General features: G+C 41.2%; 1 protein-coding gene across 4 annotated transcripts in view; it reads left to right on the top strand.

The window, feature by feature from the left end:
- LDB3 (LIM domain binding 3) overlaps positions 1 to 15,150 on the top strand; it is a 222,805-nt gene that overhangs the window by 190,462 nt on the left and 17,193 nt on the right. For all 4 annotated transcript variants that reach the window (XM_019497157.2, XM_059729829.1, XM_019497172.2 and 1 more), the window contains 2 exons: positions 1,323 to 1,370; positions 5,551 to 5,690. In XM_019497157.2, the coding sequence (XP_019352702.1) occupies positions 1,323 to 1,370; positions 5,551 to 5,690 (188 nt within the window). The remainder of the gene's footprint in view (positions 1 to 1,322; positions 1,371 to 5,550; positions 5,691 to 15,150) is intronic.

Here is a 15,150-nt window from a genome sequence, read left to right as displayed (position 1 = left end):
TGTCAGAAAAGTTTGATCATGCTCTTACCTAATGCAATCTGATTTAAGGCTGTTTGTTGATTTTTGATTATTTTTGGTGGAAAAAGGCTTTCATACAGCCTTAACTATATACTTTTCCTCAAGAAGAATTTTCAGAGAAAAGAACTACAAAATGGTTTTGGAGTCTGTCATTACTGAGTGATCATCTCTTCCCTTTATTTTAAAGCCTATAATGTTAGCCTGACTCTTTCACAATTTATCTTAAAAGGGGTAAAGCACAGGTGACTATCCAGTTCATTCACATTGTGTTTCACAAGGTCAAATTTTATATAGGCTTTTAAGGATTACCTCTTGTATGCAAGTAAGTGGATCCCTTGTATTTTGAACCTGTAGCGTTTCAACAGCAGAAAACTGCTTTCTTGCCTCCTACCAGTTCTGTTCAAAATGTATACAGTAGATGAAAGGGAAAAGCTGGTTTCAGTAACTTGGTGCTGTGGCTTCATTTATCTCCCCATCTGTCCTCATTATAGAGTAGCCCTGAATGTACCATAGCTAACTTGAGAGATAGGCTCTGCCTCAGTGGTTCTCAACCTTTTTAGACCCAAGGCACCCCTTGGAAAATGCCAGCTCTTCATTTTCACTCATTTTCTGACTACAGAAAAATAATAAAACAATTCTGCTGCAAAGAATTCAGAAAGATCACAACACAACTGAATATTGTTATCACTATGGAGTCCCATTTGACATCTGTGTTTATCTTGTGAATCGTGTTTTCACACCTAGCAATGCTGTCACTGAGTTGCACCCTTGAAAGGATCTCAATGCACCCCAGGGTGCCATGACATCCTGTTTGAGAATAACAGCTCCTCCTTAAAAACTAATTTTCTAATTCAGGTTTCTTAAGATATCGTGCAACTTCTGATTTGTGGTGCTCAAATCAAGAAATGTACCTTTCTTCTGGTTGCTAATGTATAGAGAATGCCAGGGCTCTTATTAGTTGCCAAACTAGAACTACAACCAAAGAATTAGCAGTGGGTGAATTAGTGATTTATGGAGCATTTTAGTTTGTAAACCAAATCCTGAACACCTTACTCAGATTGCAGTGGCATTACTATTTAAAATTAATTCAGCACAATATCACTTAAACACTGTTATATAACCTGTATAAAAGTAATGCTTGTTATCAATGCTTTAACATATCTTGACACAGTACATGTTAATTACATATTTCATAAGGAAACTCAATATAGGGTAAGATGTCCCATTGCCCCTGATATATTTAATGCTCAGTTTCCAATGATGTTTTCTTTCACATAAAAATACCAACTTTTGTCTTATTTTAGCTTCAACAGGCATTCTTCTACCTCCATCAGCTACCAGTCTAAAAAGAGGTATAAACCATTATCTTGTGCAACTATAGTACACATTAAAAAACGTAACGTGTCACCTTAATGCTGCTGGTAGATTGCTAGAGAAGTATTAACCAAAGAATGAACTTAAAATATTTTCTCTCTCCTTTTCCTGATGACTAATAGCTTTCAAGTATATTTTATTTGCTGCCTCTTACATTCTGCTGTCTGTTACAGTAAAGGTGGAATGCATTCACTGCTTCTTGGAGATCCCATTGTTTTAATGTTCCATTTAACCATCTTCAGTCCTTGGGATTTTTTATCACTTGCTTAACTACTGTTTCACTTTCTGCAGCAGAAATTTAGCTGACAAATCTTTCCAAGCCTGATTTAGTTTTACTAAAACCCCTAATGATGTAGCATAATGCTCTATTTCTCTTACAGGAGCTTTTTTTCTCTAGCAATAAATCTAATCTGCATCCTTACTTTACTGTCTTTTTAACAGTTCCATAGTTGTTTTTTTTAAACTCGGTTGTGCTGCTGGTCTTTTATTTGGAGACAAACTTATTTTTTCCTCTAGTTGAGATTTTCTCTCTGCCGAACTTCATTTTCCTAGATGCACAAGGAAAGTGAGTTCAGTGTTGTAAAGTACTATTAAGATCAGGAAATACTTCATTATTATACAAAGATTTTTCTTCCTAACAGGCTGAATGTTAGTAACCTGACTCAGAGCTTCCAAATGAATTGCAAAAATTCAGTTTTAGAAACAAGTCTTTGTACCAGTATATGCAGGTTTTTTGGAACTGAAATATACTCTGCAATGCTGGGTCCAGTATAATTCAAATGATTGCTGTATAAGTGGTATAATTTTTAACCTCTTATTCTACACAGTAGATACCGATCAGAGACCCTTTAAAAGTAGCATGTTGCATTGGTTTATTGGATAACTAGTTTCCCATGAAGTTGGATAAATAGTGGATAACTACTTTCTCACGAAGCTTGAAACACTGAATATATTCATTTTGTCTTTATTTTAGCCTTTGATAGCCTCATAAGAGGTAAATTCTGTTACATCTGCGCAGTTGTTTCCAAAAACCTCAGGATAATGTTCTAAAATGGCATAAGCTTTGATTTATTTAATTATTCTGTCAGGGATACAAAGAAGATCAATGATTCTGTGTCTTCTAACACTACAGAGGGGAATCAACAGGAAATATATGTAGATATGAACAGTATCAAAAAGTTTGATTCTGTTACAGTGATTGTTGATTTAAGTCAGAGCAGTTTTTAAAGTTATAAAACTGTGCCACAGTACAGCCAAGTCCACCTATCAGAATATTTGATCATAATTTAAGTTTCAGGTACTCTAAATTCAGAACTAGTCTACGTATGCACGTATATGTGCACGCACACAAAATAGGGTTAGCTCTGTAGGCAGGAAAATTTTTCACACCGCCAGCAGAAATATATAGGGCTCTTAGCAAAGCTTTAGCTCCAGTTGAGTAATACTCAATGAAATAATGGGACTGAAAGAAAAAGGAGTTTGGGAAACAAGCAGATGTGACTGAGAAGAGAAGAGAGGCTTTCAAGTCCTGGATGGGTTTAATTACTCTTCCTATGTGGAGTGAGGCATTTGATGCAGACCTCCATATAAGCCTCTGAATTTGTTCCTTCTGACATGTTCCCTTCTTGCACTTCTTTCTGCCTTCTGTTGTTCTTTTCCCAGGTTGCCACAATGACCTGATTCCTAACTACCCTCATCCCCATTAAATGAAGGAACCCTGTTTATCTATCTGCTGGGATATCATTAAACATTATCATCTGTACACACTCCTTAGAATCAGTCCAGTCAAGGCAGATTGAACAGATCCTGAAAACCAGGATTTTTTTATTTCCTCTTATGCCACTGACTGTCCTAGTAAGAATTGTTCTTTTCACCGAGGTAATAGTACTTTGCATATATTTAGTCACTGTGTGCCCCACAAGACAGCTGTAAAGTAGGTAGATGTTGACTACTGTGATGTAGATAGATGCTGCTTTGAATCCAGTGCTCACTTCTTCAGACAATTACACACACCTCTTGTAATGATGACAATATGATGTGATTTTGAGGAAAAGTTAATTTTTTAATCTTTTTATAGCTACTTTGATGTGGCTTCATAAATATTAAGACCATAAGAGACTTTAGTCTAGCCCAGTATACAGCACAGATCTGGGTGCAATATCTTGTGTATGGGAACCATAATGGTCCTTTTCTGGGCTCAAAATCAATGAATGAGAGACCTGCCCATGTCCTGAAGTATCATGGCACATAAAAAATTATAAAATTGTAAAATCAAAGGGAAAAGTGATCACCTGTATGATCAGAGTAATGTATGTTTGGATCATTGTCTTAAGAATGCTAAATTAAAATATATATATTCTATAACAGAAGTTTCTGGGCCCTAACAGTAAGGGCCATATCCAGCTAGTACCTGTGCATCTGAGGAATTTTACTCTATTGAGTAGGTCCATTGAAGTTACTCATATTTAGAGGGTTGGTCATAAAGTAATGCCTATCTTTTTCAGCCCAATATTACTGAAAAAATATTAAACTTACACAGAAAACTTGTACATCATTGCCAAACAAGCAGCTGTTTTTCAACAGTTTTCTTCTCCATCCATGACCTTTTTCCATTGGTGGACAAGGGCATGTACCTTGACATTGTAAAACCCTTGTTCTTGTTTTACAGCCACTATCACACAGCTTCCATCACCTTGCTTCCCCTGCAGAAAAGTTATCCTGTAGTCCATTCTTCATTCTCTGGGCTGTACAGAGGATAGGATCACATGGTACCTCTATAAGATTGCTTCTATGATACATAGGCTGATGCATGGGCAAACACTGTCGTGCAAAAACAGTACCTCAGATATGTTTCTTTGCTTGCAATGTTTCGGTTTCTTTAGGGTCTTAACATAGACCTCTGAGTTTACTATAGTTCCCATACACAAGAAATCAACAGGAACGCTCTCCATATCTATGGCTTGCTTGGCTTACTTAGGAGATAAAAATTAGAAGGCTTTACTTTCTGACAAACACTTGTATAAAGATTTATAGAATCAGATCTATACTGATTCAGCAAGCACTGGAGTTACTTACAGAGATAATAGTGCAATATAGCAGTGCTTGATTAAAAAGATCATAACACAAAGGCTTTTTGCTCATAGTCATTGCCTCACAATAATTATGGTTAAATAAGCAGTTTTTCTCACAGTAAAAATTACTATTATTTATGAGTGAAATAATTAGGTCAGGATCTTTGAATGCTCCATGAAGCAAGGTGATGATAAGTCTACTAAATGGAGGCTGCAAATTATTCTTCTGTTTATTGTAATTAAACTAAGGGTCATTGCATGAGCCATAAGAAAGGGGAGACAAAGAATACATTCAGGGCTGACTTTCCTCCTTGCAGTCCTGAACTGCAGCCATTTGGAGCTCTGGACAGAGTTGTACATTCCCAGGCATAGAAGAGCCATCTTAACTGTAAATTACATGCAGTGTTTGTGCTTCATTTAATACATTATGATCTCCATCTACACCTGGAAAGGGGCCTGCTTCAGAAATAAGACCTATTTCTTTCCCTGTTTCTAAAGGCCAGTCTCTAATTCCTTTGAAAGATTTTAATCTCTTCCAGAAATGGATGACAGTTCCTCAGAAACACCAGTATAAATCCCTGACAGAAATTCCACATATTTTGTTCCTGATTTTGATCCCATTTAAATCAACAGCAATTTCCCCTTGATTTCAGTGAGCACAGTATAGGTAAATAGACTAAGAAGCTTATTTTCAAATGTTTGGCCCTACTAGATGGGCTCTTCCTTCAGGGAGGTCACACTCAGCTTGTGTAACACACGTAACTATAGTTCAGTTGGATTGCACAGCGGTTAGTTTTCCATACCACTGGTCCACCTTTACAGTGTTTTAAACACATAGCAACATCTGGTTAACAAACTTCTTCCTCCATATTGAAGTTATATGTTTAAAATTAAACACAGTGCTGGAAGCTGCACTTGGTGTATGGAGTGGCACCAGTGGCTTCAAAGGCTAATGAATCTCAGTCTTCTTTCTGTGGCTTCAAGGGACACATCACATGGGGTATTATGGAAACTGCCAAAACTCTTGAATTCATAATCACATCTGTTACTACCTGTAAAGTTGCTCACAGCTTCATTTTGCTTTTAGAAGTCCGAGCCAGTCCTATATGCCAGCACCAGCTTCCCATGGTCCAGCTCCTAGCACAAGCTACAGCGAAAGTCCAGTTTCTGCTCCAAAACCAAGAGTTGTCACTACTGCCAGCATAAAGCCTTCTGTCTACCATTCAGGTAATGTGAGCTGCAAATAGCTGAAAATATTCTGACCAATGCAGAACAGCTTTTTTGCCTAAAATGTTTACTTTGCTGGAAGATGCAACATTTATTTAATTGCATAGAGTCAAATCCTTCAAGCCATGTTGGGGATGGATAACATTGTTTTACCTGATATCAAGCCTTCTCTAATATTGTGGGTTCATCATGATGCTGGATCTGTATTCTGTTTGTTGTGCATCTCCAAATAAATTAAATAATAAGGAAATGTTCATATTCCGTCCACTAGCTCAAGCTTAATTCTGATAACAAATAACTATTCTCCTGTTGGGGAAAAAATACCTTTCCAGGTTGATTTATATCTTGCAAGCCAACTAAATAAACAATGTCTGCCAATTCTATCTATAATTCCCAAGAGTTCAGTGCAAGTAGAGAAGAGATTTTGCAGTGGAACAGTGGCAAAAAGCTCATATTGGGGGAGCAAGTATTCTGCAGGTAGAGATGTAACAAAACCCAGCCAAATCCTTTGAGAAATTCTAAGTTAAGTAGGCAAAATACCAGTATTTTCTCATATGCAACAAACCCCTAATAAAATATGCATCTTGGTTTTGAAATGCTGAAAAAAAGTCTTTCCTTGTGAGCTTCTGGCGGTGAGGGGTGGAAGGGCATCCACAGCCAGCAGGTGGGGGGAGCCCTAAGTGCAGCATGCAGTTTTACTTTTGCTTTCTTCTGGCATAGGCTTAAGCAGCAGAAGCTGCTGTTTCTACTTTTTCTTCCTTACAATGCACCCCTTCATTTCAAGCAACTAATTTTGGAAAATGGGTACTTGTATCTGAGAAGATACATTATTCCATCATTGGTCTCATCACCACTAACAATAAAGCCCTTAACTTCTGCTAATTTGTTTTTGATTACATGTGCCAGTCAATAGTCTATCACCAAGGCTAGGGACAGACATTACACTTAAACCAGTTTAAGTGATCAGAAACTCGTTTAAACCTGTAACAAAACAGAAGTCCAGTGCACATAAACCAGTTTGAAAATGGCTGAAACTGGTTTGAGATAAACCTGGTTGATTGTAGTATGAGACTTAACTGATTTGGGTCAAACCAGTTTATGCAATGTCTGTCCCAGACCCATCGCTGATTTAAGATAAACCAGACTCCCCCAGCATCCCGGCATGCTCTCTGGGCTGGGCAGGGCAGGGCTTTTTGCTCCACAGCAGGGCTGGCCCCTCCCCTCTGCTCCCTGGTTGCAGCTCCAGCAGTCTCTACAGGCATCTGCCTGGCTTCTGCTCTCCCCCCCCCCCCCCCCAAATTTCCCTCCCCACTTTCTGCTAAGCAGGCATTCCCCCATCCTTCACAGACACCTCTCAGCATTAGCTAGCAGGCCACATGCTGGCTGCCTTGGAGCTGTGGCACACAGGACAAAGGTAGAATCAACCGATAGCTGGTAATATCCCTCAGTTGTTTTCTTCATGAGTTGACAAACACTGAGTTAGGGGTGACAAACATTCCCTGCTGGGCTGCTCAGGAGTGGGGGAAACCCTCCCTAATCACAGTGTCTTGCTGGGGCCTGGCCACGCCTCCCCTTCCCTCCGACCTTCTTGTCTGAGCTACTGCCGGCATGTGCCTGAATTTCTGGAATGAAAAGGGAATGTCTATCCACCTCCAAATTGGTTTGATCTTTGCAAAATAGACTAATCAATTCAGGCTCAGGCTTTTTGAATGTCTGTCCCTAGCCCAAGGAAAAGGAATAACTCTCACTGATGTTATTCATAGTTACTCCTGATATGCAGTAGGATGTCAGGGACGCATGCCCAGCCATTTGTTGAAAGAAAGAAATGCTATACTGGTACTGCCATGATGCAGATAACATCACAAATAAAAGGAATTGAAAACACCTCTGAGAAAACTGAAGACAGACTGCACACATAGTTGGACAAACCTAAACCTCTAGACCCCCTTAAAAAGACAGCTTCCATTGAAATAAATGATTCAGAAACAGTTTCTTGCAGGATTAGACCCTAAATGAGATGTACAATCAGGACGTGCAATGCATTACACTGAGCACTTCATTTGTAATTCTTTAAATTGTTGTCCTTGTGCATCACTGCCCCTCACTCAGACTTTAATGTACACTGAAAATTGAGCCTTGAGTGTCTACAGACACAATGCACTCATTTTCAGTGTTCTTATTGTGTGTCTGCATATGGGAAAATGTTGTTCAATGAATGCTTCAGAGAGATATTGTCCTCCAGAGAGCAGGAGAAATTCTGAACAAAGTGTAATGTGATATATTAGAAAGAAAGAAGAGGGAAATGCAAATAGTGTTAATCCTGGCAGTGAGGAACAGTAAGTCCTATTGCTAAGGAGGTTGAGAATGATCATAAGATGATATTTTAACATTTTAATTAACCCCAAAGAGGTTTCATGCGTAGGAGAGAATATTTTAACATATTCATTAGAAAAGAATGGAAAAAGTTTTGACCAACAAGTTTTTGTTAAATTATAAAGTGTTGCTGCTATTTTTTGCAGTAAACTTACACTAAAATCAAGAGTCTCACATCCAGTGTGTTATTACAAATTGACCACTTAAGGGGTGAAAGAAATAGTATATCCTGCTATTTATAAAAGTGAAGGATTTAAAACCAACTACCATATAGAACAGTTAGGCATTGTGAAAACTTTCTCAAACTGCTTTGCCAATACCTGACTTGCAACATGTACTGTCTGATAGAGTGGGATATACATTTAAATATAAATAATATTGACAGTTATTCTCTATGGGCCACATTTGAGATCACTAAATCCATGTTTCCCTTGTTGTCCAAATGTAATCTGAGCTTTGTTCTCTAAAGATTTTTTTATCCACTGAGCCATAGACTGACGCTTTCAAATTAGTGAACTGGTTCTTACACTATCCTTGAGAGCCTGCTACACACAAAGGGTGACACACTGCATTTACTGCATACAAGGCACATCTACATGTTCATTAATGTGCCAGAGTTACAACGCATTCAGTTTAGTACTTGGTTAACCAAGTACTAAATCTATGTGCAGTAACTTGTGCTATTGTACAGTAATTCTGGCACATAGATATTTAGTGACGCTTACTGTGCAGTACCCTAATACTACTGTACAGTAGCATATTAGCACATTTTTTGTCCAGCATGCTACTGCACAGTGTTACTAGGCTACTGCGCAGTTAGCATCTCATGTAGATGCAGCCACAGAGACATTGGGAAAGGGTTAATGCTATGCCAATCCCTTTATTCCAATGAGACTTCATTGCTAAATACCTTATAATATGAGTCTAAAATATTTTAAGGTATCAGCTATTCCCTTCAGATCAAAATATCCTTCAATGTTATACATTACAATATATGCAATCTCTTTCTAGAAAGCAGAACCCATAACTAAGAAGTTTTCTTGAAACCTGTCATCTGGTTTTCAGCATTTTAACATAGGACTTTATCTTCACTTGTTTAAATCGGAATGGACTCCTGTGGAACTAAACTGTTTTATACCAGCTAAAGAGCAGGCTTATGTAGGCCATTGCTAATAAAAAGCTACACTTCAAACCCTGGTAATCGCACATGGAATCTTTTGCTGTTAGGAAATTGCTTTGCTTGGCTTCTCTGGTTCTTTACATGATTCCTAGTGTTGATCAGAAATATTAATTTTTAAATATACTAAACCTTAAAAGAAACCAAGATCGTTGTTCTTGATTCAGGCCACTAGATGGCAGGAAACGCCTAGTTCTTCCTCCTCTCTAGTTTTGCAGAGCAGGACAGTGCCTGTATATGTTTACAGAAATTCACAGGCCACTGTTTCATTTCACATAGCAGTCAGATAATTGAAAGCAGGAAATCATTCCTTTTAATGCCTTAAGTTTGATGACTCTACTCATTTGTGTAAAATTTGTAACATATAAACCTTTGCAGGACTGAGGTCAAAGATTGTAAGCACTTTTCTTATTGTAAGCTCTCCAAACAGGAACTATATAATTTTTGTGTAAATTTTTAAGAATGGTGCCAAATAAGCTCTTTCAGGCACGCATTTCCATTAATTATATGTTTTTAAAATGCCTAGAAAAACAGAGCCTTGACTTAAGTGAGACATCTAAACTAACACAGTATAAATAGTTATAATCTAATCCCATATCATGTTTGCTACCAGAAAACTGTTACTGCAACAGTTATAACAATGATGTGTTACATCTAGAAACACTTTAGGGATGGTAAATTGCTTTTGTTAGTTTCTATCCATGGGTATTTTAAATTCATAACATGCAAGAGGGGTATCTAGACCAGTGCATTGGACCACTGCAGGATGTGTAAAGTTCTAAGTAGCTGGACACATTAGGCATTTATGCATGTGCTGTAGGGTGGAGTGGGGGGTGCTTTAATTAGAGCAGCTCTCTGATAGCTGCTCTAATTAAAGTACCCACAGTGTCATGTGTATTTAGCATCCTGCACTTCAAAATGGTGGTGGGAAATTTTAACTAAAGCTGATTCAATGAGCTTTATGTAAAGTGCCCCCATCACTATTTTGAAACACAGGGGTGCTGAATAAATGTGACATGGAGGCTGTTGGAGCATGCTAATTAGCACACTCCATCAGGCTCACAGCAGACTGAACTAATCTGCTCTGATACATGCTAGTTAGTACATGGAGCAAAAGTCCATCACGTGTATAGGTGCCCATTTACACTAGTGTAATTTACATTGATTGTGTGCTCAGATGTAAATTACATTGGGATCTGGACAGTTCCAGAAGTAGCTGGGGTAGTCGGGGAGCAGATAATAGCCTGTTAGCCTTTAGCAAATAGTTATCCTGGGATAGACTGCAGACATATGATACCTGCAGCGGTGTATTTTTACTCCTGGGATTTCCCAGGGCAACTCTATACCAGATTCAAGTAAGTTACACCTGTAAGGGCCATGCATTGTGTTTCTGCTCCTTTTATTTACTGATGTGAAAACTGATCATACTGTTGTAAATATATTCAACACCTAAAGTGAAGTTATATCCATTAGGGCCGTGCGAAGCTTCGGTCCCCGATTCAATTCGGCGGAGATTCGGCCCGATTCAGTAGCTGAATCTCCAAATCCAAATAAAATCAGAGGACCCTTTAATCTCTCCGAATCGATTCAGAACCCTCTGAATCGATTTGGAGAGATTAGGAAAGATTCGGAGAGTCGGACATAGACACAGCTTTAAATGTTTTTTCTACGTACCTCTAGATAGTAGGCGGCACATGAACACTGCGATGCTGGGGCAGATAGAGTGTTCCACAGAAGCTTGGGGGGGTCCCCAGCACGCTCCCCAGTGGACCCAGAAGTGGACCAGAAGCACTTCTAGTCTACTTCTGGTTCCACTGGGGAGCATGCTGGGGGACCCCTCCACACCCCCTGCTCAGTGACTGGTTCCTCCTGGGTCTGGGGGGGCACCTTGGGTCCACCTGTGACCCATAGCTGAGCCAGCAGACCCAGAAGTGGACTGGAAGTATTTCCAGTCCACTTCTGGGTTCACCACCAAGCATTTGGGGGGGCCCCCGCACTCCTGTAGGATGCTCCATCCACCCCAGCATTGCAGCCATCGCGAGCCACGCCTGGTACCTTGAGATTATGTAAAAAAAACTTTTAAAGTTTTGTATATATCCAAATCACTGATTCTCTGAATCAGCATCGAATCTTCAGATTTGGATTCTGCCAAATCAAATCAGGGACAGTGATCTGAATCAACTAATTGAATCACTGTCCCTGATTCAGGCCGAATCTGAATTGAATAGGGCCCACTTTGCACACCCCTAGCTCTCACCTGGTCTTCTTGTCTCACTCAGAGCTGCAGTGTCAATGTTGTATCTCACAAGTTTCTTGGAGATGATGGCAGTTCTTTCTGGTTGTGCATTGTCTTCGTTATCCACCAAGGTTCCAATGTTGCAAAAACCATTGTTATCTTATGATGGTTTTGACCTTAGAAAGAGTGATCCCATTGGATGCAGTTATCCAGTCAGGAGCATATAAGATAATCTAGGTTTAGGGCACCTTTTCTACCCCTTCCCCCATGTGAGATGAGCAGAGAGGTTCCTGAATAGGACTGGTCAGTCACAGTAGCAGCTGCCAAATTGCACCCTTGTCTCAACTGAGGTACACGACGAACATCAGGCTACCACCACCTGCATGCAGACTCGAGGTTGGAGATTTCTGGATTCACTAGTCCTATTTCTGTCACCACTGCTCCATTGCCACAGAGCTTAAGGAGGTTGTTACAGGAGAGTCTGTTATTTCCTGTGGTAGAAGCTTGCACATGAATTTGTTTAATGTGAGGAAGCTGGTGCATGGAAACAGCAACCACCCAATCTTGATTACAGGAGAACCCAAGACAACAGGAGACCTCCATCTTGCTGCAGCTTTCTTCTGTCTTTACAGTCATTGAGATCCTGACATCATCTTCTGCCTGATCTACTGTTGAGGACTTGGGGCTGGACTGGGTTTTTCTTGAACCTCCCCTTAGGCCTGTTTGCTATGGGTGACCCAGTCATGATTGTGAAACTCTGTATGACATAGCTCTGAGGATCATTGGGAGGGACCTACCAAAATCACAATTTCACTGAAATCACAAAATCTGGCATTGCCTGCAAAAGTGGACAACATCCATGAACTCCACAAAATTCACACACACACAAAAAAAGAAAACTTACTGAAAATAAGATGCTGGCTCCCCAGAGGGACCCAGTAATTCTCACAGTGCTGCAGCCCAGCTGCACAGCCTCCCAGGAGGAAGAGGGGGCTGCCTACATGAAGGACAGCCCAACATGCCTGCTGCCCCTGCCCCTTGCTAATGATTAACTGAGAGGTCCTGGCCCTGTCCACCAATTGGTGGTGAAGGGTAGGACTGCATAATGGACAGCCCTCACAACCAATCAGTGGTGAGAGGCAGGGCTGTTTGATGGACAGCCCTTGCAGCCAGTCAGTGGCAAGGGACAGGCTCACTGGGGTCACTCAGCCAAGCACCTGCAATCAGCTCATGAATATAATAGCCAGTCCCATGACCTCCCCGTGAAATCGGCTGGCTGCCTCCATGAGTTAGGTAGGCCCGTAATCATTGGGACATGATTATGGTGGTGGCCTCTCCATCACTACAAGGTCTCAGTCCATGGAAAGAATATGTTGTCTGATTCTGTTTGGATGAGAGCTGCTAAAATATGTCAATTCTAATACATGTTAAGAGAATGAGGACAAAAAAGTGTATGTGCCTTCATGTTTTCAGTGAGTTTGGTTGGTAACATATTAATATCATAGGAAGCCTAGAAAGATATTTATTTTGATAACTATGGTAAAAGACAACCTAAGAATGATACTTATAAATGCAGGGGCTGCATTTGCTCTTTTGACTGAGGAAGGTTTAATTTTGACTATGTCCTTTGACTTTGTTTTTGTTCTTATGAAGAAAATATGAGAAACTAGATCATTTTATGAAGTCTTCCGTGGGATACATTGATGTGTCCTATTTTTCATGAATGAGTGATAGCTCTTGAAAACAATAAAATCCACAAAAACAAGTACCTAGAAATCATCTAATTTAATTACAGAGCCCCATATGTGGGAGCTTCTTGAATTCATCAATTAGTGATGAAATATTGCCTTCTAATTTTCACTGGCTTAATATCATAATACAGAAATAGAAACAGCCCCAGGGTTTAGAGAAACTAGATATAAACTCTTTTGTGAGATGTTTAAACACTGTTTACCAATTCAGGGTGAAAAAAGAAGCCTGGAGCGCTAAAGTGGGATTATGAAGCAGTGAAAATGTTAATGCCTTCTAGAGAAAATACATTAGCCATTGAGCTCAGCAAAAAGTAGAATAACAGAAATCTAGAGGTACACCAATACATCAGTCCTGTATTGGATCGGCACCAATATAGGGAAAATTGACAGTCGGATTGTTTTTCCTGATGCGGCTGATAATGTGGCCAATAAATGCCCCGTGCATGTGCATAGCCACAGCATGCATGGGTCCAGGAGCACAGCCTGGCAGATTGGAGACCAGTGTTGGGATGGTAAGTCTGGTGTGGGGGAAGGGGCATGGAAGGGGAAGATGGAGGCCCCTGTGGTGAGGGAGGGAGGGAGTGGGGCTGGGGCAGGTGCTGCTCAGCCAGGGCGGGTCAGGGCATAGGACGGAGCTGCAAGCGGCTTGTACGGGAGGACGGGGGGGGGGTGCAGCTCCCACCAGTGCATGCACCCCAGGAGGCATGGGGGCATGTGCCCCTGGATCTGTACATGGGGTGGGGTGCCACTGCAATCTGAGGCTGGGGCTGTGCTGGACTCTTCCCAGCAGGGGTGTTAGGTCAGGCTGCGCTCAGGGTGGGTGATAATGGCACTGGGAGAGGGATACAGGTGGGTTATGGCGAATTTTGGGGTGGCTGCAGCCTCCTGTAGCCCCCTCCCAGTGCTGCTATGGCCTGGCCCAGCCCCAGGCCCAGCCCCTAGCAGCAGCCTGCCTTCACCCTGCATGAAGATCCAGGGGCACACACCCCCCCCCCATTCCCACCTGGGGTGTGTTCAGGGCGGGAGCCGCCCTGCAAACAAGCCACTCATGGCCCCACCCCACTCTCTCCCTCACTCTGGGGGCCTCAATCTGCCCTCCCTCCACCCGTTCCCCCACACCAGACTTAGGAGCCCGATACTGGTTTCCAAGCTGCCTCACTACATGTCCGATTGGTGTCAGCCAATATGGCTCCTTAAGAATCAGCCATCAGTAATGGCCAAAAAAATCTCTATCAGTGCACCCCTACAGAAATCATTTGGGTGATCTCAGCAGATTCGTATACATGCAGCTCAAATACACACTTATCAGTGTGTGTTTGTAATGTACTTCTCATGTAGCAGGCTGTGGACTGTGGGAGGAGTATTAAACAGCATCTAATATTCTCCCTGGCCAAATTGTCTTTAGAGGTCCTGCAAACACTGGAATGCCTGTACTCTTGCACCTCTAGCAACCAGACATTTTCTGTAAAAAGGCAGGAACCACTAGTATTACAAATCATCAAGTCAAAGTTTTGGGTATATATGGCAGAATAAAGGGCAGGTACTTCTGTTCACTCATGTTTTGTGCTGCCATCAAAATGTTTATGGAGGCACAAAAGCAATATCTGTTCGCAACCTTAGGGTGCTTATACACGTGACAGGGGTTGCATTCTACACCCCCTAAGTTGAAACAGTGGGTTTTTAATTGAAGCGCACCATTTCTATTTTTACATCACATTATGGTGAGGGACCTGATCCTTTCTTTTCTTTTCTTTTGTAGGAGTCTGCCCACAGTTGGGGGGTGAGCTACTGGTGGGTCGAGCAGCCCCTGAGCTGTGGGGGGCCCTGATCCTTCGTTTCATGGCAGTGGTGCCCCCTGAGGCTGCCTGGGTGGGCTGCCAGTGGGCTTGGTGCTGCCACAGCCAGCTTGGGGTTGGGAAAGAG

Source organism: Alligator mississippiensis, chromosome 6 (genome assembly GCF_030867095.1).
Source record: "Alligator mississippiensis isolate rAllMis1 chromosome 6, rAllMis1, whole genome shotgun sequence".
NCBI classification, from domain to species: Eukaryota; Metazoa; Chordata; order Crocodylia; family Alligatoridae; genus Alligator; species Alligator mississippiensis.
Note: the sequence above shows the minus strand (reverse complement) of the source record. Positions and strands in the feature narration are given on the sequence as shown.